This window comes from Amblyomma mixtum, chromosome 5 (assembly GCF_055824585.1).
Source record: "Amblyomma mixtum isolate Tamu chromosome 5, ASM5582458v1, whole genome shotgun sequence".
In the NCBI taxonomy this organism is placed as follows: Eukaryota; Metazoa; Arthropoda; class Arachnida; order Ixodida; family Ixodidae; genus Amblyomma; species Amblyomma mixtum.
Genome location: NC_143016.1, coordinates 20282611 through 20304895, shown reverse-complemented (window position 1 = coordinate 20304895; position 22285 = coordinate 20282611). Strand labels below are relative to the sequence as shown.

The 22285-nt window shown below is 46.7% G+C and overlaps 1 protein-coding gene across 1 annotated transcript in view; it reads left to right on the top strand.

The window, feature by feature from the left end:
* Positions 1-22285, top strand: part of LOC149341457 (uncharacterized) — a 106219-nt gene that overhangs the window by 75302 nt on the left and 8632 nt on the right. Inside the window, exons 13-20 of the mRNA XM_089542862.1 lie at positions 849-914; positions 2545-2654; positions 5477-5586; positions 8096-8217; positions 8411-8475; positions 9189-9345; positions 11091-11167; positions 13422-13535. Coding sequence (XP_089398988.1) covers positions 849-914; positions 2545-2654; positions 5477-5586; positions 8096-8217; positions 8411-8475; positions 9189-9345; positions 11091-11167; positions 13422-13535 — 821 coding nt within the window. The remainder of the gene's footprint in view (positions 1-848; positions 915-2544; positions 2655-5476; positions 5587-8095; positions 8218-8410; positions 8476-9188; positions 9346-11090; positions 11168-13421; positions 13536-22285) is intronic.

The window sequence follows — 22285 nt, the reverse complement described above, 5'->3', positions numbered from 1 at the left end:
TGATAAGGCATATCCACTTGAGTCTCCAGATTACCTAAGCCTGTTCGGTTGCTTTAGATAATCTCGACAAACATCGAAGTTTGGGAGCATAAGAGAGAGATCTTCTCTCATGAGAAAAAAAAAGGTAAATCTGAGATTCTTTTTTTAGTGCCGGTGTATAATGGCTTCCTGTCTTATGTTAAAAAAAAAGATCAAGATCTGGCACTTTTACATCTAAATAATGTACAAATTTTGGATGTCTTCAGGGTCAGTACTGATGTGCCTTTGTTATAAAATGGTAATTGTACTGGGGTATTTGACAGTAGGCTTCATATTCCCGATCAGTTCTGGGTCACTGTCATCCCCTAGCTTAGGCATGTGCACACAGACTGTCTTAGCTGAAACTGGATCATTGTGAGATCTCATGCCAGAAACCGAGTGGTTAGTGCCGTGTCAGCCATGGCATGCTGACCTCATGAAATGGCGCACATTCATTACTCCCGCTCCTGAGAGGCAATAGATTCGCGTCTTCAGGATGCTCAGCAACCTGCGAATACAATTTATACTAGGAAATTATTATTTCCATTTTTTTTCCTGCTAACACCAATGAACCCTGCATTTCGTATCTTCGAGTTTTAGTGCTTGTAGTAAACAGCAGGTAGCTCAGTGCTGCTTGTAGTGTCTCAATAAGCCTTTTTCTCGATTCTGCACGTATTGAAAAGAGGCCCACCTCGCAACTTTGCGCTTGTGATTTCAGGACGGCAGTGAGCAGTGACAATTAGCAAAACAAGTGAAGTGATCGATGATCGCACTTTCCCTTTCGTTGATTACACATGTAATCCATGTTTGTTTCTTTGTTTATTTTGCAGGCGTACATCAAGAGCCACCTTTTCAAGACGGCCACCACCGAGGAGGAGCTGGCGGCCTTCGAGCCGGTATAAAAATACTTGATTTATTGTTTTCACTTCTACAGGTATGCATTTAACAGTTGCACCCTCAAACTATTGTCGGACGCCACTCAGGATCGAAGTGGCAGATGCTTCTCAAAGACAGCCGCCCATCCAATGGCGTCGACCGATCGTCATGACGTGGCTGTCAATCCGGTGAATCCTCTTGCCCCTGTCAGCCGCCTTCGATGCCACGACAGAGAATGCTAGGGGATTAATCGCGACGTCATGGCAACCAGTAGACGCCACAAGCTGGAGGGCGCTGCCTTTAGGGGTCTCCGCCGTGTCGCTTTCTGACTGTATCCGATTATAGCAAAGTGCTGCAACATCACGTCCGGCGCTGTGTGAAATGCCCCGATATCTTTTGTTCACATTGAAGTGTAACGGTCATCGTCTAAACCTAGGACCGACTCATTTATTATATAACCTTGGAATCGCATGTGCGCTAAAGAAAACACGCTTCCCTCAGTAACTCTAACACCTTAACGGTAATGTATACGCACCGGCGCAACATTATCAGATTTACATAGAATTGGTGCACTTTGAACGATGGCAAAACGAACCAGCCACAATCACAGAGATTCCCGTTCCCTTGTGCAGACGTTATGTGATTATACTGCGGATATCCCGCACACTCAACAAAATAAAGATCGCAAGATTTATCACGTAGGTATATTGGAGAGTAGATGCTGTAATATCCTGTTTACACTCCACACCAGGTGCATAGTCCGCAAAGCTTTAATGTGGATAAGGTTTTTGTTTTCACTACATAGTGCGCAGCCGTTTCATATTCCACAACCGGTGCACAAAATCGTATGGGCTTTTTATGCTCTTTTGGATACTTAAAAAGACAATGCTATTTAATCCGTACCTCTAGATAGTTCGCTGAGCCAAGAAATTGTAAACATGCGCAACCTATGGCCTGTATAAAGTAATTTTCGGTGCATTTAGAACTTCGAAATCTCATGGTGCAAACGCATGAGCTCTCGGTTGCGTGTACGCCGTTGTCACGGCATGCTTCGCCGATGGCGGCGCCCATTATTGCGGAAAAAGTCCCTCCTACTCTCACCGTGCGATATGATTCTCAATGATAAAAACCTTTTATGCTGTACACGCTGTGTCAGGAACGCTCTATCACACCATCCGGGCCGCATGCGCATCCTATTTCTTTGCCCTCGAACTCAGACTCAATCACTGAGAGCTGAAAGCTAAAGTGTACTTCAAAATTGAACTCACCCAGCGCGCACAGCATTAAAACAATGCGCAACTTTTAAACGTATGCATAATGGTCACCCCGGTGAAACGTTGTGCCTTAGCGACATTCCATCGAGCAGCAGCGAATTGGTAAAAAAAAATGCACTGTTTGCGATGAGATCAGCACTGGAATTTAAGTCGTCGCCTTTTGGAGTCCCAAGTCTGTAGCGCGAATTGTGAGGAAAGTCGTAGTGAATTCATGCACAAATGTCGACCCTTGCCGCCTTTACCTCCCATTTAATTATACGGATGCTATGACCGCGAAACAAACCCACGGCCCGGAGGTTAACAAGAGAAACGTCCAAGCCACCATGATATGCGACTGGTACTGACATGCGCATTACGTGTGATCATATCTGAGCAGACCCTGCAGAAGGCCAACCTGCAGCCGTGGCTCACATACTGCTGCAAGACGCTGACCGTGGAGAGAAAGTCCACCCCTGCAAAAGTCCTCAAGGTCACCTGGGATACCGCGTAAGTTAAATGCACTCTTATTGGATGCGTAAGGAATACTACACGAAGTGTGCAAAATGCAAGGAAGAATAAGCTGTAGATTTGCTTTCAGATCCTCTTGTGTTTTGAGTTTGCCTTGGCTGCAGCGGTATATTGTCATCATCATCGGCCTGACTGCGCCATCTTTCAAGAGATCTGCTGTGACCTGATCCTCACCAGCTCCTTTACCCGTTTGCATTACTCCTAAGGCTTTCTTTACTTCCTCTTTCATTACTGGCAAGATGTCCAATTGCTGCTCACTGTTGCCTTTCTCATTGACGTCCTGATTCTTTCTCTACTTTATAAATTCGTGTAGAACTCTTCAGCGACCTTTTCAACTTATTGAACTACTTATTCATATTGCTAATGACACTACCCTCCTTTTCTTATAGTGTATACATCGAATTTATTGTTGCTTATGACTAATTTCCGATTGACCGCTTTCAGGCTACCTCCTTTCCTTAGAGAATGCTCGATTCTTTCCATTTTAAACGTCGTTGTGTCGGTTACCTTGCGCTTATTGATTAGCTTTGATAGCAGTGTCAGGTATTTCGTTGGTTTATTGGGGTTTAACGTCCCAAAGTGACTTTGGCTATGAGAGACGCCGTAGTGAAGGGCTCCGGAAATTTCGACCTCCTTTGGATCTTTAACGTGCACTGACATCGCACAGTACACGGGCCTCTAGAATTTCGCCTACATGGAAATTCGGCCGCCGTGGCCGGGATCGAACGCGCGTCTTTCGGGTCAGCAGTCGAGAGCAGTAACCCCTGAGCCACCGCGGCGGGGTCAGGCATTTCGTTTTATGAAAGCGTTTGCCGGTATCCTGTCTAACCGTCCAACTGCCTACTTCCACTGCGCATTCTGTAATAAGTGTGAGATTATCGTGCATTGCTTGAACACTAAGAACGACGTCTTCAGTTAAAGCAGAATATCTTTTCTGCAGCGAGCTCCTGCATTCCGCTATTTTCCCCCTTACCTCTAACCCACTGATGGGCTCCTGCCACACTAGTTTCTTCCGCTTCCCCTTCAAGTCTAGGCTGATTCGATTCCCTACCATCCTTTGGTCGCTGCATCGTACTTTTCCGAGGATCTCTGCATCCTTCACGATGCCAGGATGAGCGCACGACATGAAACTCATTTCATTATTATTCACCATTGTGGCTCTTCTACGTCATCTCCATATTCTCTCGTTTGCGGAAGCAGGTATTCATGATCCGTAAATTATTTCTCTCTGCAAACTCCGCTAACAACTCATTCCTTACCATTCCTAGAGCCTTTCACCCATTGCCTGCTGGTCTCCACCCTCTTTCTTGCCTATATTGTCATTGAAGTCCCCTATCTGGAAGGTGTACTGTGATCTTACTTTGCTCATTGCCGATTCCACGTCTTTATATAAGGAAGTTTTCGCCGATCTGCTCATCATGGCTGAATGTTAGCGCGTAAGCTTGTACCACGTTCAGTTTGCAGCTCTTTTTAAGCTTAATTACGATGACTGCCAACCTCTAGCCAAGAATACAGAATTCCTCTATGATGCCAGCTATATCCTTATTGATGAGCAATCTTAAACCTAGGTGTTGTCTGTCCGTTAATCCGCAATTGCATAGTACGTGTCCACCCCTGAGAGCTGTATACACCTCATCTCCCCTCCTGACCTCATTAAGCACTGTGACATGCCATTTTATACCCACTAGTTTCCTCGAGCAGCCCTGCTCGACTATCCTCACCAGATAAAGTTCTAGCGTTGAACGCTGCCAGGTTCGGTTTCCAAAGGCGGCCTGTCCGGAGCCAGAAGTTCTTGCGCCCTCTGCTGCATCAAAGATCTGACCGACTCCTTGCTCAGTTGCCCCACAACCGCTGGGGATTGACGGCCAATGGTTAATTGATGTACTCATATAGGAGGTTGTGGCCAAGTACTACACCAGGATGGAGAAGTCCGTTTCTGGTAAGGAAGTGCACTATTGGTCGTGGTCACCAAGATCTGGCCGCATCCCAGGCCTGGTTATGCAATTGCATCGACACGCGGACTTTCATATCCTCTGGATAACTGCGCTGCACCAGGATTCGAACCCCGGTCCTCATGCACGCGAGGCGGATGCTCTTGCTCTACGCCATCGCTGCGGAATATTGTGACAGACGCTAAAGTTGTTTCCAAACAAAACATTGACGACAGGCTTTTCGGCACTTCGGCTTCCTTTCGTTGAAAGCAGAAATGGTGATTCAGAGGTTTGACACGCGAAAATAAGTTTCCACTTAGCTACGAATGATCTCAGTCCTCTGCGCTTTCTGCGCAACCAGCCTCCAAATTGCGATTACGCTATTGGGTTTGTGATGTTCATGATAACAAAGCTAAAATAACGAGATTCTACAGCGTCCGCAGCCTTGTATCATAAAATCAGCGTCAACGTCGTCTCCAAAACCATGCACTTCAATGTACGCCTCTATTAGCCAGCCACACGCCTCCATCGTAGGTGCATCGGGACCAGCTCATAAATTCCCTACGGGACAATTAGTTCGGCCTATCCCGGCTCATTCACTGGGACAAAAGATTACAAAACCTTAATGGTGAAACTGCCTAAGCCAAAGCTAAACTCCGCACTTACAGCACTTGAGAAATTGAGGGGCTAATAATGTTAATTACGTGGCCTTCACTTTAGATTTCAAGCTATTGGTTGTGCGGATTCAACCGGTGCTATATAATGCCTGCGTTCGCCACCACAGCGAGTAGCCTTATGAGGATGGACACTCGGTGCATCCTGAATTTGCGTAGCAGTGATATCGGACGTATGTTGCCGTCGCTTGCGCAGGGACGTGAGCAGCGCAAAGGGGACGCCGTTCGCTACTGGCGGCGCAGCTGTGGGCGCCAGTCTCAGGACTCCCAATGCCATCGCCGTCGAGTGGTTGAACCCCACCCACCGTAAGTTTCACTCCTTCTTCCGATTGATTAAAAAAAATTTCAAGCTGTAAGTCTAATGACGGGTACAAAGAATCTTCCCAACAATAGTAATGACGTACCAGGTGCGCCGGGTATTCGAGAACACTTATTCCCCATCGCCATAGGCACCAGCAGTCTCGCTACTTCTATCTAGGAGTGCAGCTTCTTGTATGTTGAGGTCTTATCTTTCATACTGTGCAGTTTGTTCCGAAAGAGTACCGTGCAAATTGAAGCAGGTAATGAAACACTGTGCGTACTACGCAGTCCTCGTTGCTCTGGCCGCACACCGCAGCGACTTGGAAATCGCCGCCTTTCTGAACGCACCGAAGTCTTTCGTTTACAAGGTGCGAAAATAACTGATGTGGTCTGACGGTGACGTGGCATCTTAGGCGAAAAAGAAAAGCACAGTCAGCGGTACGATGTCGCCAGAACGCGTGATTTTCTCCAGCGGCTGATCGTGAGTGTGACGACCCAGGAAAGCCAATGAGGGCCTTTTCAAAGGACCTACGAGTCGCAGAGTCGACTGCTTGTTAGGTGGTCCTCGAGGACGTGAGGTACCATTACTACATCGTGAGGAGGGGCAATTCATGTCCCATAAAACTAGGGAGAATCTCTGCTCCGGTCCAAGCGCTTGCTAAGCAAGCTGAAAAAGCTTTAGGAGAGTGGAATGCCTTGGCTTTTCAGTTGAAAACTTCGAGCAATACGAAAAAGCTAACCGCCGTAACAACAGGTTACTTTGTACAAGCGTTGATGAGATGCCTACAGTGATGCACACAAAATTTACTTCGTCTGTGATGGTGTTAGACGTCGTCAGTACGAGGGTGACGACATGCCACCACACGTTTTTGAAGTATGACTCCGCGTAAACGCTACTGCGTTTATGTAGGCGCTTGACACCGTTGTAAAGCTCTAGATATAGACTGTTTCAAAACGATGACCTTAAGTCTTTCAGCAAGATTCGGCTCCAGCCCACACCACCTGCGTTACACAGGAGTGGCTGTCGACAACTTCAACGACCATGTCACTCTCAACTTGCGCCCTCCTGGTTCTCCAAATTTAAATCCGCTGGACTACTATCCAAGAGAGGAATAAGCCGAGCTAGTTGGTATATTCTTTGCATAAAAACAGCGCTACAGACGGGGATAAGAACAGAAGACACGCCTGTGTTTGTGTCTTCTCTTCTTGGTCCAGTCTGTAGCGCTGTTTTTATGTAAAGACTGGACTACTATGTCTGGAGCGTCGTTGAGAGGGAGGCCAACAAACTGCCACATAACACGAAAGACTCGCTGAAAGCCTTCAATGCTCACTCAATGGCCAACATCTCTAAGGACCACCTGATTCGAGCATGCAGTCGTTTCCAAAGCCGAACTGAATATGTTATTGCAGCGGGTAACTGATTCATTGAGTAATTTTGGACATAAACCTTAACAGAAGTAGCTTCCAAAGCTTGGTGTAAATTTGTCTACATTTGCTGGAAATTTGGTTCTGTGTCTGAAGTCAACATTGTGTGTTCTCAAATACCTCGCACACTCGGTACGTTACGGACGCATATGTTAAAGCAGCCTCTCGTGACCCCAGCACTGATGAGATCACCCGGTTAGCCTTTACCACTGTGCATACCTCGTCTTGGCTCCTGCTTCGTCCAAATCACTCGCTAACAATAGCGAAGGGTTGATTCATGTTAATCACTTCATTCGTATTGACCGTGACCGTTCTGTATCGCAATTTAATCGCTCGCTGGTGTACCGTGCCTTGGGCCACACATGGCGCGACGTTTAAGAGCATCTGTGTCATTATGATAGCATTAGATTCGTCATCAGAAAGATCTGTCGTCCGCAGCTTAATCCACTGATTGGCTGGAAGAAAGTGACGTCACCAACCGAGAAGTGTTGTCATTTCTGGTAAAGACATCAACAGCTGCTAATGCTGCTAATTCAGAACACATAATGAATCAGAAAAAAAGTTTCTCAATATTACCTAGAGGAAAATCGGGTGGCACAGCGCTTGATCCACCATGGAGAAAGGCAGGAATGCCAGGACGATCAAGTATCATATTTAGCTCGGCTATTAATTGTTAGGCATCAAACGTGGATTCTTCCATAGCAATACGACTCTCCTCGCGGCAACCCTCGAAGAAATGCTGCGAACGTTTCTTTATCACCCTAACAGTTGCGTTAAACTTATTGAAGTGAAAACGTGCCTAGCATAATAATGCGAGTAAAGAACAGCTCATATCATTACGACGGAGGCAAAGTAGGGAAAGCTGCTCTTCTATTTCAGGGCACTCTTTCGAATCTAGCTCAGAGAGCTGAGGAAGCCTTTTCTTTCTGGATATAAACACATTTCTGACGGAAGTTTCAGCATTGATCTCGACAAGTTCGCCGAGAGTTCGGGACAGTGTTGGACTGATATTGCCAAGAAGTGGAGACGAAAGCACTTGATGCTTCAAAAAAGCTTCCGCTAAAAGCATCTCACACTTCTACACATGCAGCCGAAGCGCCGCTGACCATCGCCGACAAGGACCCGCTGCTGGTGAACCCTGCTGTGACGGCCTGTTACGGCATCAAACAGGATGTCACGGCGTGGACGCTCATTGGCCACAGCCTGACCGCGGTGAGTGTCGTCAGCAGTGTACATTTAAATTGGTGCCGAATGCGTAGATGTTGATCTGTGTTAACATAATTTGCTTACACGTTTCCCTAACCGCCTCGTGTTCTGCGATACCATCTCTTTTTGTATAAATCCCAATCGCACACTAAATCTATATGTGTGTTCAATATAATTATTTTCCTTGTTTGATATGCAGACGCCCCCCGACAGCATCACGGCCTGGTACCTACTCTACCAGTCGCACAAACAGTTCGGCGAAAAGTAAGTGTGCCTCAGTGTATCTATATGCAATTGAGGTTTCGGCGAACTTATAAATGTTTCTGCGTGCTGATGCGATGTGAGACGGGAACTTCCGGTAATCTCTCCATGCGCACTATATATAAGTCAGTTCAGGGCTGTTCTACCGTTTCACACGGATTTTCTAGTTATACAAGGTGCGGTGTGGTTCAGTCGAAGGCTATATGGTCACCTTACAAGCGTTCACATACATTTAGCCGCAGATTTCATAAAACAACATGCTCATTAAGCAAAATGTGTGCACCCTGTTTCGGATGCAGCCCTTTTGTATAAGCCAATCAATTCTGTCAGGCGGCCGTGGTGAATTCTTCGACTCACAATGAACAGCTTTCAGAATTCCCTAAGTCATGTCCGAGGAAATACCCAATGAAATCGACATCTGTTTCCTACTGAAAGCCGCAAGCGGTATTTATTTCAACCAAGGGTAGAAAGCGTCGTGATTGGGCAGGTGAAAAACTGAAAATCAGGAGCCCAAAAACAAGTGTTCTCTGTCCCAGTGGTGCAGTAAATTCATTTCTGGAAATGGCTGATATGACTGACGTATGACTGACATGCGCCCATGTTTTATAGGAGGAGTAGAAAACTGCCGTTTTCTTATATCGACGTACTAAACAAGTGAAATTAGAGCACAAATTGTGAAAGTGAAAGCTTGTATTGCCATGCGCTCTGTGTTGCAGGAAGCATTCGGGTGACGTGGTCGCCGCATTGTGGACGTGGGAGGCTCTCAAATCCGGCAGTGTGGACCTGTGGGACGTTTTTGCCGAACAGGTGGTTGCCACGGAGCACGAGGCGTTCTCATTGCTCCTGAGCGATGCCGACGAGACCGCATACAAGGTACACAAAGCAGAGAGAGAATTAAAAGAAAAAAAGTCGTGCGCTTTTCAGTGCAAGCCGCGACGCGTTGGCTACCTTACGCCTGCCATAATGCTTCGTAGGAGTTTCACTGTTCAGCTCACCGAAGATTTTTTTACAGCCGGTGTGGTTGGAAGCCTAGCCAGGGGTAGGAAACTCTTGTTAGTTTCGGTATCAGCTACTTCAGCGCACCTGGTGACTGGAGGAAAACTGATTCTTGACATTAAATTGTTCCTGCACACGCACGTAGAGAGGTAAGCAGTGGTGGTGAGCGAACGGTCGTAGGCACCGAGATATGAAGCTACTCAATTTTAGCCGGCGGTGGTTCGTGCCCACTTCGGAGACGAAGTTTTTTTCTGCATACCATCGTTATGACGACGATACGACGCTTCAAATTCCTTCTCTCTTGCCGTTATGGGAGGTATTTTCGTGACGTCTTTATTGGATGCACAATAGAGTGTACGAAAGTTTCCTACCGTTGCCTAGCCTTACAACGCATATCTTCTGATGGGATTTGAATATGACCTGGATGTGGATTGTATTTTTACCCAAGGAACGAGAAATGTCGCGTTGATTCCCACAAGCAGGGAACAGGGTTGGCCTTAGCTTTGATTAAAAGCGGCGCAGTGTGGCATGCAGGGAGCATATTTTAAGTATGCGATGCTTTTAGCGGTCTGTTGCAGATTTCGACCCACAGCAGCATGATAATCTTGGGAAAAGTTTTCGTTTCGACGAGAAAAACTTCGTTATTCTTGGTTCGTTAGGGACAGGATGACTTACTCGTCTCAACAGTTGACGGTTTTTCAACTCTTGTCTCTAGGGAATGCAGATTATGCCGAGGCCTGATTGGCAGGTAGTGGGGTGAAATGGTATTGCACTGGAATTCCGAATATTTTCACTGTGCATCGCTTGACGTTGCGTCTGCTGTCCGCGTCACTAGCAGCAAGCACTATAGCTGATACTTTTGGAGAGCTGCAATAGCGATGGGCTCGTAACCATTTAAGGACAGGGGAGTAAGTGGTGTGACATGCTTTGAAGCCGAGCCTGACTGGCGGACACTGTTAAAAGGTTCCTGTAAGGGATCGGTAGCGTTCGCGGGGGTCATTGGAACGCGGCTGGGGGCACTCAAAGCGGAGCGTCTCCTTTCTTGGAACGCGGCCGCTCGCGAACGCGCCGGGAAGTACGGGTGTCCACCCGACACGCGGTACCGAGCACGAATGTATATTTGTGTTTATTTTCATTTGACACGACCGTGCGTTTGGGTTTGTGGAAAGGGCGTTTTGCCCTACGGGAGCTGGAGGGCTGGCCAGGCTCTCGATAAACCAATCATGTGAACATCGTAACATGATTGGAAGCCACCAAATGTGGGCCGGGCCTTCTGGTCTTCAAAACCGGGCCCCGGAGCTGGAAGCGAGGTTCTGCGCTAAGGTGAGATGCAACGCATCTTCGGCAACGCCGAGTAGGGGCCTCCCCTAGTATTAGCCAGTTCCGCCTTTTTTTGTTGTTTGTCCTTGTGCCGTTAATTTGTCTCGAGTGTCTAAACTTCTATACGCTGTAAATATTTGTATATAAAACTTCAAGTATCCCTTTTTGTTATCCCTGTGTCTTCAAGTCTTCAAGTTGAAACCACCCGTCTCTTGCGGGGCACCTATGGTGCAAAGAAGAAGAAGAAGAAGAACCTGAAATTTACTGTTCCGAACCGAAACTGACATTTCTTCTGCATGCAGGCACGCATCAATGCAATAATCCAGGAACGGGTCAAGAAAATCGATCCAGCCACCGATCTCGGCCCCCAGGCCCCGAAGTGAGTGCTCGGTCTTGGGGCGCAGTTAGAGTAGCTTGCATATTAGATTACGTTGACCATGACAGTATAGCCCAAAACCTGTGTCAGCATATACTTTTCCAAAGGAATAATTAGGTCGAATGATTCCAAGAATAGGTACTTTACGACACAGACATTATGCGCCAAGTGTTAACGTTTCTTCTGCTGTTTTTGAGGTCCATTTTACGCTATTATTTTAAATGCGTGATCAGGTAAATAAATCAAGTTCACAAAACTGCTCCCGGCGTACTATCTCGTTTCAACCGCACAAATTAATCTGACTGTGGAAAACATACACAGTGCAGTAGAGACTTTTTGCGCACGTACTTTTGCGAGAAGAGCTAGGTAAGCGTCCCACTCCGCTCGGGAATGTTCCACCGCTGAATTCTGAGTTCCACAGTGTCTACGACTGCTTGATCGAGGATAAAAACTGTCACTAACTTTGACGATGGAATTAAAAAAAATATCGTCAAGACCACGACTGCAGTCAGCACCATGATAGGGCTCGAATCATGGCTTTGGCACAAGTAGTCACCAAAGTCAGCGAGATTTTCCCTCTTTACTCCTGCTTTACTGAAAATCACGGCAGTAATGTTTGACTCAGTGCAAAACGACGTATTTTAAAATGTGCTCTGAATTCAGTTATATCCTGGGACACGCTCGACAGACGCAGTGCGCTTCAGAAAAGTGTGAGACGACGGTATCTGCAATTACTCGTCTAATATAAGTGATCCTATGCGCAACAAAGATATGATTTCTTGGTGCTAAAAAATCTGACTCCGCTTCAAATTTAGTACCATAGCAGAATACAACTTAAAAAAAAAAGTGGCTACTAACACTGGGCCATAATCCGCGGCGTACTATATTACTCCGCTGGCCAATCACAATAGTAAATGAAATCAGCTTTTAATGCGTAAGCATGGTACGGCTTGCGGAGCTTGTCCGCACGATTACGTCCGAACGAAAAGGTTTATGCGATAAAGAATGGTGCCATCGGATAGAGCAGCAAAAAATCTCGGAGGGGAAATCGGGGGGTTGAGGTGGGTTGAGTAGTGTATTAATTAGAGCCAAAGATGTCCAAAAAGTGGGCGGCTTCGTATCATCACGAGCTTGTTCACGCGATTGCGTCCGAACGAATGGGTTTATGCGAAAAAGGATCGTACCATCGGATAGAGCATAAAAAATCTCGCATGGTAAATGCAGGGATCGCGTGGGTTAATTAGATAATTAATTAGAGCCAAAAATGTCCAAAAAGTGGGCGGGGCCGGAGCAAAAGTGGCGTCAAATTTAATTTTAAAACGCCTCAAGTGTGGCACCACGTGACCGGATGTGTGGGCGGAGACAGCACGTGGCGCCAAATTTGAAAACGAAGCGTGGCGCGAAGTTTGAAAGCTCATGCTTACGCATTTCTCCAATGAGGGTGCCGCAGTTAGCTCCAATGTTTTTGATGTTCCAGTATATTAAAAAATCCTGGTCTCAATATTCTAGAGCTTATAATTTACTTTCTTCTGATTAGCTTCTTGTTTAAGTAACAAGACAGCGTCTCTCATAGCCTGAGTCGCTTTGGGGCGTTAAATCCCATAAACCAAGTAACAAGACAAATTATAACAACGGACTACTTTTTGTCGTGGAGGAATTTTGTGTGGCGGTCCTGAATTTGGGCGGAGCTTCACTGCAGGCTTAAGTTGTATCTGACTATAGACAGAATTTTGGTTCAGGGCTAGGCTCGTTTTGTGTAAGTGTAGCCAATGCATTGGGCATAATTGCAAGAAATATCTTGATTAAAATGTCTATCCCACCGTACAAATTCTATGGGTATATAAATAACGCGCATGGCCTATAGAGCGTGCCTGAAGGGTCCAACTCTGAAATTATGAGTACGCGCACTCTCTGTTTCTTCTCGCCGCCATTGAACAGTTCGCGAACATTTTCTGGGTTTCTGGCTTTGAATCTGTCTACTGCAGTTTAACGGATTATCAGTGACATCTGAGACTCATGCGATTGTACAAACGTCTGATCGTTGTTCCATCAGTATTTCTGCAACTATTCATGGCAAGGACCATTTCGAAGCAGTCAGATATGGTGCGCACTGGTCTTTAGTACTGCATGCAATAACTAGCATCTTCTCTACTAGAATCGATCGTCTTTATACTGGCAAAATTGCTACAATAACGGGCCCTCTTACTTTGCATGCAGCCTTGTCTTTTCACGCACGCTTCATTTTCGATCTGTGCAGAACCAGCGCGGCCGTTCATTTGGCGCGCCTGGCCTGTCTGGTGGGATCGACCGAATGCTCAAGGGCCTTGGCTTCCAGCGTCGCCAACCTGAATATCGACAATGATTTCGTAAAGTAAGCGACAGTGCATGCCACGCCTGTAAGCTGTCGTTTATATGTTGGAGAGACGGATCACTAGAAGGTCCGGACGGGGCACTAGTGTTCACTAACGCGAGCATTTTTGTCACGTTCAGTCTCCTTCATCATCCGTTGTCATCACGATCCGGCTGCCACCGATGTTGATGATGGTGACGTCACTGTTTGTCAAAGGCCGGCTGGTTCCGGGACGTGTGTTCCTTGCACAAACGCCCTACCAGCTGTCAACAGACAAAGTGGTGTCGTATGGAAGCTGAAATTAAAGTTATCTTGTGTACTGCTGGCGAGACACCTTACTCTCGGCATTCTTAGCAGCAGAAACTGTTACGCACCGTGTGAACTCTTAACATTGTCAGCAGTACTGCAATTAACCAAGTACCATTCGTCTGCTTAACTTTGTTGGAAGAAAGCTGCGTGAGAAAATGTTCCGCTTCATTCGACTTCTTCCCGGTCGAGCGATAGAATCAAGGACTACACAGTAAATCGGGCATTGCATCTTCCCTTATTGGTATGCTCAGGTATTTCGGGATGCTAAGCAGAATATCCTACTTACGCCCAAGCCACCTTACGAAGAGTTCCATCGCACTGTATATTCTCATTCACGAAGACTGCAGCCTCAGGCTGCAGCATCGATACCCTCATTGCACATGTACTTTTAAGGGTACGCCAGTATAATACCAAATCGTTAGAATTTACTCTGTGACTGCGCCAGAACGCATGTATCATGTCACAGCGGGCATGAAACACTACCCTTGTGTCTCATAAGGCCAATCATACCTCTCGATGGCCTTTTAAACGGTAAACGTTAAAGCAGTTTTGGCTGAGCAATAAAGACATTCCTCCTCTCTTATGCCTCAGTCCCAAAAAACATGGGTTGGCACAGTGTTCGCCTTAAAAATTAGTGGCCTTCCTGAACAGCAGGATTGCGAATTCGCTCTGCCACTCCTTGTAGTTTATGTTCGCATTGCAGGCCTTCCTATAAAGACGTACCAGCTTGCCCTGTCGCCGTAAAAGACACTCTGGATGCAGTGCAGTCGCAAAGCGTCCATGCCTTCAAGGGAACTTAGGTTTAAGATGTATTCTTTCACTAACATTACAACGAAATAAGTATATTTGCAGAAACCTCATCGCATTGTAGCCTTTCCCCAGATATATGCTTGTACACCATGCAGCATGCTCGTGGTTGGGTGTTTAAGCCACTCGGGAAAGTTTTTACTTTTAAGTACATTTATTACCGACGCTGTCCTTAAACTTCATACCTTTGGTGGTATAGTGCTGCAGTGCCATATTTTTAATCCGGTGAAATAAGACACTTTAAACTTCTGCATCGGCATGTTTCTTTGTACAAGAGTATAAGGTGGAAGGCCCTATGACATCCCATGATGTCATAGGGCTTAGTGAGGTTAGGAGGACAGATGAGGCGTATACAGTACTAAAGGGCGGGCATGTACTGTGCTATCGTGGATTAGCAGATAGGCGAGAACTAGGTGTGGGATTTCTCATAAATCAGGATATAGCTGGCAACATCGAGAAGTTTTACAGTATTAACGAGAGAGTGGCAGCTATCGTAATTAGGCTTAATAAGAGGTACAAGCTGAAGGTGGTACAAGCCTACGCGCCTACATCAACCCATGATGACCAGATAGTAGAAAGGTTCTATGATGATGTGGAATCGGCAATGACCAAAGTAAAATCACAGTTCACTGTACTGATGGGCGAATTTAATGCAAAGGTAGGTAAAAAGCAGGCTGGAGACAAGGCGGTAGGTGACTATGGCATAGGTTCTAGGAACAGTAGGGGAGAGTTATTAGTAGAGTTCGCAGATAGAAATAATTTACGGATTATGAATACCTTATTCCGCAAACGAGCAAACAGGAAGTGGACGTGGAAAAGCCCCAATGGTGAGACTAAAAATGAAATAGACTTCATTCTGTGTGCACACCCTGGCATCGTAGAGTATGTGGATGTCCACGGTAAGGTCCGTTACAGCGACCACAGAATGGTAAGGTCTCGTATTAGCTTAGATTTGAAGAGGGAACGGAGGAAACTGGTGAAGCGAAAGGCTATTAACGAGTTAGCATTAAGAGGGAAGGTAGAGGAATTCAGATTGTCGCTGCGGAACAGATTTTCCGCTTTAACTGAAGAAGACGACCGTAGCGTTGAAACAATGAATTATAATCTCACAGCTATCGTTACAGAGTGCGCCGCAGAAGTAGGTGGTAGGATGGTTCGACAGGATACCAACAAGCTATCTCAGGAGACTAAAGATCTGATTAAGAAACGTCAAAGCATGAGGACGTCTAACTCCACAGACAGGATAGAACTAGCAGAGCTATCTAAGTTAATAAATAAGCGCAAGGTAGCCGACATAACAAAGTTTAACATGGAGAAAATCGAGCATGCTCTAAGGAACGGAGGTAGCCTAAAATCAATGAGGAGAAAACTGGGCATAGGTAAAAACCAGATGTATGCGCTAAAAGACAAACAGGGCAATGTCATCAGCAATATGGATAAGATAGTTGAATTAGCCGAACAGTTCTACACAAATCTATACAGTAGCGAATATAATCATCAAGTTACTGAGGGAGGCAGTCGAGCGCAGCAATGGGACATCCCGCCAGTAACGAAGGAGGAAGTAAAGAAAGCCTTAGGAGCAATGCAAAGAGGGAAAGCAGCTGGGGAGGATCAGCTAACAGCAGATTTGCTGAAGGACGGAGGAGAGATTGTGCTACAAAAGCTAGCCACCATGTATACGCAATGCCTTGTGACCTCGAGAGTACCAGAAGCTTGGAAGAACGCTAACATTATCTTAATTCATAAGAAAGGAGACGTCAAGGACCTGAAGAATTACAGACCGATCAGCTTATTCTCCGTTACCTACAAGGTATTTACTAAGGTAATCGCTAATAGAGTCAGGACAACCTTGGACTTTAGTCAACCAAATGATCAGGCAGGCTTTCGTAAAGGATACTCGACAATAGAACACATTCACACTATCATTCAGGTGATAGAGAAATGCTCAGAATATAACCAACCCCTATATATAGCATTCATTGATTACGAGAAAGCATTCGACTCAGTGGAAACGTCAGCTGTCATGCAGGCATTGCGGAATCAGGGTGTGGAAGAGTGCTATGTGAAAATATTGGAAGATATTTATAACGATTGCACAGCTACTATAGTTCTCCATAAAGTCAGCAATAAAATTCCAATAAGGAAAGGTGTCAGGCAGGGAGACACGATCTCGCCAATGCTCTTCACTGCCTGCTTACAGGAGGTATTCCGGGGACTGATATGGGAAGAGTTGGGGATAAGAGTTAACGGAGAATACCTGAGTAATTTGCGATTCTCTGATGACATTGCCTTGCTAAGCCACTCAGGACAAGAACTGCAAAGCATGATCAATCAGCTAGACAGGCAGAGTAGAACGGTGGGGCTGAGAATTAACAAGCAGAAAACCAAAGTAATGTTCAATAGCCTTGCAAGGGAACAGCAGTTCGCAATTGGTAGCGAGGTGCTGGAAGTAGTAAGAGAATATGTCTACTTAGGGCAGGGAGTGACCGCAGATCCGGATCATGAGAGGGAAATAACTAGAAGAATAAGAATGGGCTGGAGCGCGTATGGCAGGTTCTCTCAGATCATGAATGGTAGCTCACCAATATTCCTAAAGAGAAAAGTATATAACAGCTGTATCCTACCGGTACTCACCTATGGGGCAGAAACGTGGAGGCTAACAAAGAGGGTTCAGCTTAAGTTAAGAACAACGCAGCGAGCTATGGAAAGGAAAATGATAGGTGTAACGTTAAGAGATCGGAAGAGGGCGGAGTGGGTGAGGGAACAAACGCGGGTTAATGACATCCTAGTTGAAATCAAGAGGAAGAAGTGGGTTTGGGCAGGGCATGTAATGCGAAGGCAAGATAACCGCTGGTCCTTAAGGGTAACGGAGTGGATTCCAAGAGAAAGCAAACGTAGTAGGGGACGGCAGAAAGTTAGGTGGGCGGATTGGATTAAGAAGTTTGCGGGGATACAGTGGCGGCAACTAGCAAAGGACAGGGTTAATTGGAGAGACATGGGAGAGGCCTTTGCCCTGCAGTGGGTGTAGTCAGGCTGATGATGATGATGAGAAGGTGGAAGGATTTAGAGCACTCTCCAAATTTAAGTTTCTGCATTACCGAATATGAACTTTATGCCCAATATGAACTTTATGATCCTCTTGTTATGCGATGATATGGACCCTCATCTAATTTGTAGAGGAGGCAACATGTAGAAAAGGTGCGTCATTGTTTTCATAAGAAAACGAGTGTTGGTGTGCCTAGTGTGGAAGGAATCATTTCCTTTACCGCATCACTTTTCCCCTCCGATGCAATTCCCTTCTCGTCCATCCTTATTTTCTGGCCAGAGATGTCAGGCTACGTCGGCGCATGGTGTTTACGGAGTTCGGCGTGAGGCTTGCCGCTATAAATCGACGCACGGACGGGAATTCTTTGTTTGCGCCGTGTTCTATCGTGGCCGAGGAAAGACACGAACGCAGGAAGCCAGGGCAGGAACGAATGTGGGCTTTATTCATAGAGGCCTATGCTTAATAGCGCTTATGAAGACTGCCCATGTCTTGGTTATGCGTCTGAACTGATATCAGAGATCACATTCTTTCCTTCTCAGTCTAGGAGAAGAGTGTGCTTTGTACCTCGCTTTCACGCTTCGGGAACCTGGAAAAGACCTCTGGAGAATAAAGTGTTGAAAAAGGCCTTTTGCAACTTCTGAGCTTTCTAGACCCATCGCTTCTGTCTACACAGTGAATTGTCTTGGCCGCAAGTGATCGACGTGAGTGAATTGCAGTCGACCTTGAACCGTAATTATGTGACTCTGCTAACAACTTGTTCGACAGTACCTTCTTGCCAAGATACAGTGGTCTTCACGTAGACTCCATCACCGACGGAGAAAGATTCTGCGGATTCACTTTTTTCATTACGTTGTTCCGTGTCTCGTGTCAGACGTTCCGCCATGTCTCCTGCAAAACTTGGTTTCAGAAGGGTCAGCGGAATTCGGGGCACATGCTTGAGGAAAACTTCAGCAGGTGTCCGCGAAGTCATCGAGTGCGGGGTGTTTCTATGGAAAAAAAGAAATTTGTTCAAACGTTTTTGTATTGCACACTTCGCTCCAGCATTTTCATCGCTAAGAACCTGTTTTCGGATAGCTTCCTCAGTCTTTCTTACGTGTCCTTCTGCGGCACCATTTGAAGCAGCATGTGTGTTTGATACCCCTGTGCCTCATGAACCCTCCAAAGTCATCCAAAGTGAATTGTGGGCCATTGTCAGTAACAGTTTCTTCGGGGAAGCTGTAAGCTGCGAACAATGTGTCCAGCTTTTCCAGAGTTTTGGCGGTTGACGTTGATCTCATAGCGAACACTTCTATCCACTTAGAGCACGCGTCTCCAAAAACTAGTAGGTGTACACCGTCTGATACAGCACAGTCAGCGTGAACTCTTTCCCAAACTTTTGTTGGATACCTCCAGGGTTGTAGAGGCCCGGCCGACTTTGCTGGACAGGTACTTTGATAAACTTGACAATTCCGAACAGTTTCTTCTAAGTCTTTGTCGAGGGAAGGCCACCAGACGTATGCCCTTGTCGGCATCTTCATACGAGTCGTCCCTGGGTGCGCTTCATGCAGCAACGAGTACATGTGCTTGCAAGGTTCGCGGCACGATCACCCTATTGCTCCAAGTTAAGCAGTCTTGTTCTGCAAACAGTTCATCTCTGCGTAGAAAAACAACTGTCGCAATTCTGCAGGGCAATGCTATGGCCATCCGAAAAGAACGTAGCTTAAAACGCGTGTTAGAATAGAGTCGCGTTTCGTTCCCCGAGCAACTTCAGCGGTTAACGCGGTTGAGTCAAAAAAAGCCAAACACTCCGGCTCATCGTTGCTCAAAGCTGTCGACAGCGACAGTCGGGATAGTACGTCAGCGACTTCCATTTTTTTTTTGCCGTTCCGAAACTTGAGATCGTACTGATACGCTGTTAACGACAGCGCCAATCTCTGCATCCGTGCAGCTGCTAAAGGTATGTCACGGGTTCGGTGACTAGTCGACATCATCACCGAGTCCGGACAATGAGGGGGTGGCCGTTTGATGCCCGGCGTAGCCGGTAAGCAAACGCAGTGACTGAGACCGAGGCGTGTTTAAGAGATAACAACAACAAAATAACGTTTATAGTTCGATTGAAGAATGCGGCAGCTTTCACAGATACATAATTCACATTCTACAAAGCAATTGCGGAAAGCACATAGGAGTAAACACACTGAATTAAGTTATACATTGAATATTTCTACACAGGTCAGAACACAAGTGAGAGGCCAATTAGGTACAGTCGATCAAAAGTCAGAAGGTGAACAAACATACAGTCAACCGGGAAGCGCGGCTGCACCCCGAAGGCGACGTCCGTCCAGGGCAGCTTGCGGTTTCGAGGATGCGGTGCGGCGGCGCGGAGACCCGGGAGTTCGCGGCGGCAGCGTTTCACCGACGAGCGGACTGAAGCTCGTTCCCATACGGCCCCCTTTTAAAGCCCTCGGGCGCTAACGAGCGAGCACTCGCGGCGCCACAGCGTCGGCGTAGAAAAAAACAAAACACCAAAAAGCGCGACGAGATCACGTAGGCACCTACGCTTTGACTGTGCATGGCCGCCATCTTGGAGGAGGAAAAAATTAACGCATAACTAAAAAGAAGCCCCAGGCTTCGACTCTCGATTCGGTGACCTTGGAAACGCAAAAAAGTAAAACACAACCAAAAAGGCAGGCACGTAGGCCGCAACTTCTTTCCCGCTAATGGTCAGCTCAAGACTTCGGCAGTATCGGGGCCGACTTTGAGCCGCCTCCGCTTTCGAAATGCGAGGGGCTGTCTACATAACTGAAAAAAGCGTGCGTGCATTCTTGCTCTTCCCGAGACACATACAAAGAAACGCGGACGCATCAGTTTTATACAAACAAAAGTAATTTACAGGCTGCCGCCACTTCTGTGTCAAGGTAGGAGGAGCCTATCACGTCCGAGAAGACCGATAAGTGGTCGACGGTCGGTGTATAGGCTAAACTTGCGTCCATTCAAGTAACGATGAAACCGTCGCAAACCGAATGAGCGCAAGCGCTTCTTTTTCGCCTTGAGCATAGGTTGGCACACTGCTTGTTAAAGTGCGAGACGCGAATGCGATAGGCCGTTCCGTTCCGTCTGGCATTTCACGGAAAATGACAGCTCCCAAGCCGTAAGCGGAAGAATCACAAGTAAGCCAAATTTGTTTGGTTTGGTTTGTCGGGGTTTAACGTCCCAAAGCAACTCACGTCCCAAAGCAACTCAGGCTATGAGAGACGCCGTAGTGAAGGGCTCCGGAAATTTCGACCACCTGGGGTTCTTAACGTGCACTGAAATCGCACAGCACACGGGCCTCTAGAATTTCGCCTTCATCGAAATTCAGCCACCGCAGCCGGGATCGAACCCGCGTCTTTCGGGTCAGCAGCCGATTGCCGTAACCACTGAGCCACCGCGGTAGGGCCCAAATTTGTCTGTGACGTCGTAGAAGGCTAGTACTTCACTGTTCAATATCATTTTCTAAGCTGCTTCAGAAGCCTTCTTGCACTGTTGCGTCCATTTCCAATTGCGGTCTTTTGTTTTTTTGAGAAGCTCACAAAGAGGTGCGACTACGGTTGCCAAATTCCGTTTAAACTTGCCATAGGAAAATAGAAGACCAAAGTAGGCCCTCAGTTCTGTGATGTTACTAGGCTCCGGGACATTCCGTACTGCTTTTAAATTTTCAGCAGTCGGATAAATTCACTCCTTCGAAACCTTGTGCCTTAGGTAGACAAACGAAGCACGAAAAAAACTTGCACTGCTGGTGGGGAGGGCCAGCGCAGCAGCAACAGCTAGTGGACTAGCTGACTAGGCGGCCCACCCACATGTTCTCAGAATATTGAGCAAATAAAGATGTTTTCAATAAATCAGTCACTAGACGATGATGTCGAGGAGTTCCCGAAGAAGTCATCCTCTTTTGAGCTAGGGCTGAGGCTGGTCGCTTCAAGCGAATGAAAACTAAGAGGCGGCGCACACAGATATCGGTCGTGGCGGACAGGGGGTTGCTTTTCGTTCTCTTCCTGTCATTCCGCGAATTCTGTACGCTTGCAGTTTCCCAGTGACCATAGTACTCCACGGGCAAAGTGAAAAGAATACTAATAAGGTGAGGTAAACTGATGGCCCCTTAATTTAACGCAGTGGATTCCAATAGAGGGAAAGCGTAGCAGAGGGCGGGAGCTATAAATTTACGCTTAAATCTGACATTTCGTTTTTTCCTGCTGTGCTGCGGTTTTGAGAAATGTCATCTTTTGCCGCGATACGTCGCAGTAACATGTACCGGTCTACACCTTCGCAGCAGAAATCGCTCAGTCGGTTCAGAACTTTAATGGCAGTGCTGTAGCAGTCTTCTGTGCTACTGCCTGTGATGATGACGTTGTCTATGTAGCACCCGACATTAGAAATGCCTCGCAGATCTTTGTCCATCATGACCTGAAATAAGGCCGGTGCGCTCGCAATTCCGAATGATTGGAGTTTCAGCTTTCGAAGTTCTTCGCTGACTGTGCCTTCAGTAGCGAAAGGCTTCTGAACCTTCAGTACACACACACACACACACACACACACACACACACACACACACACACACACACACACACACACACACACACACACACACACACAC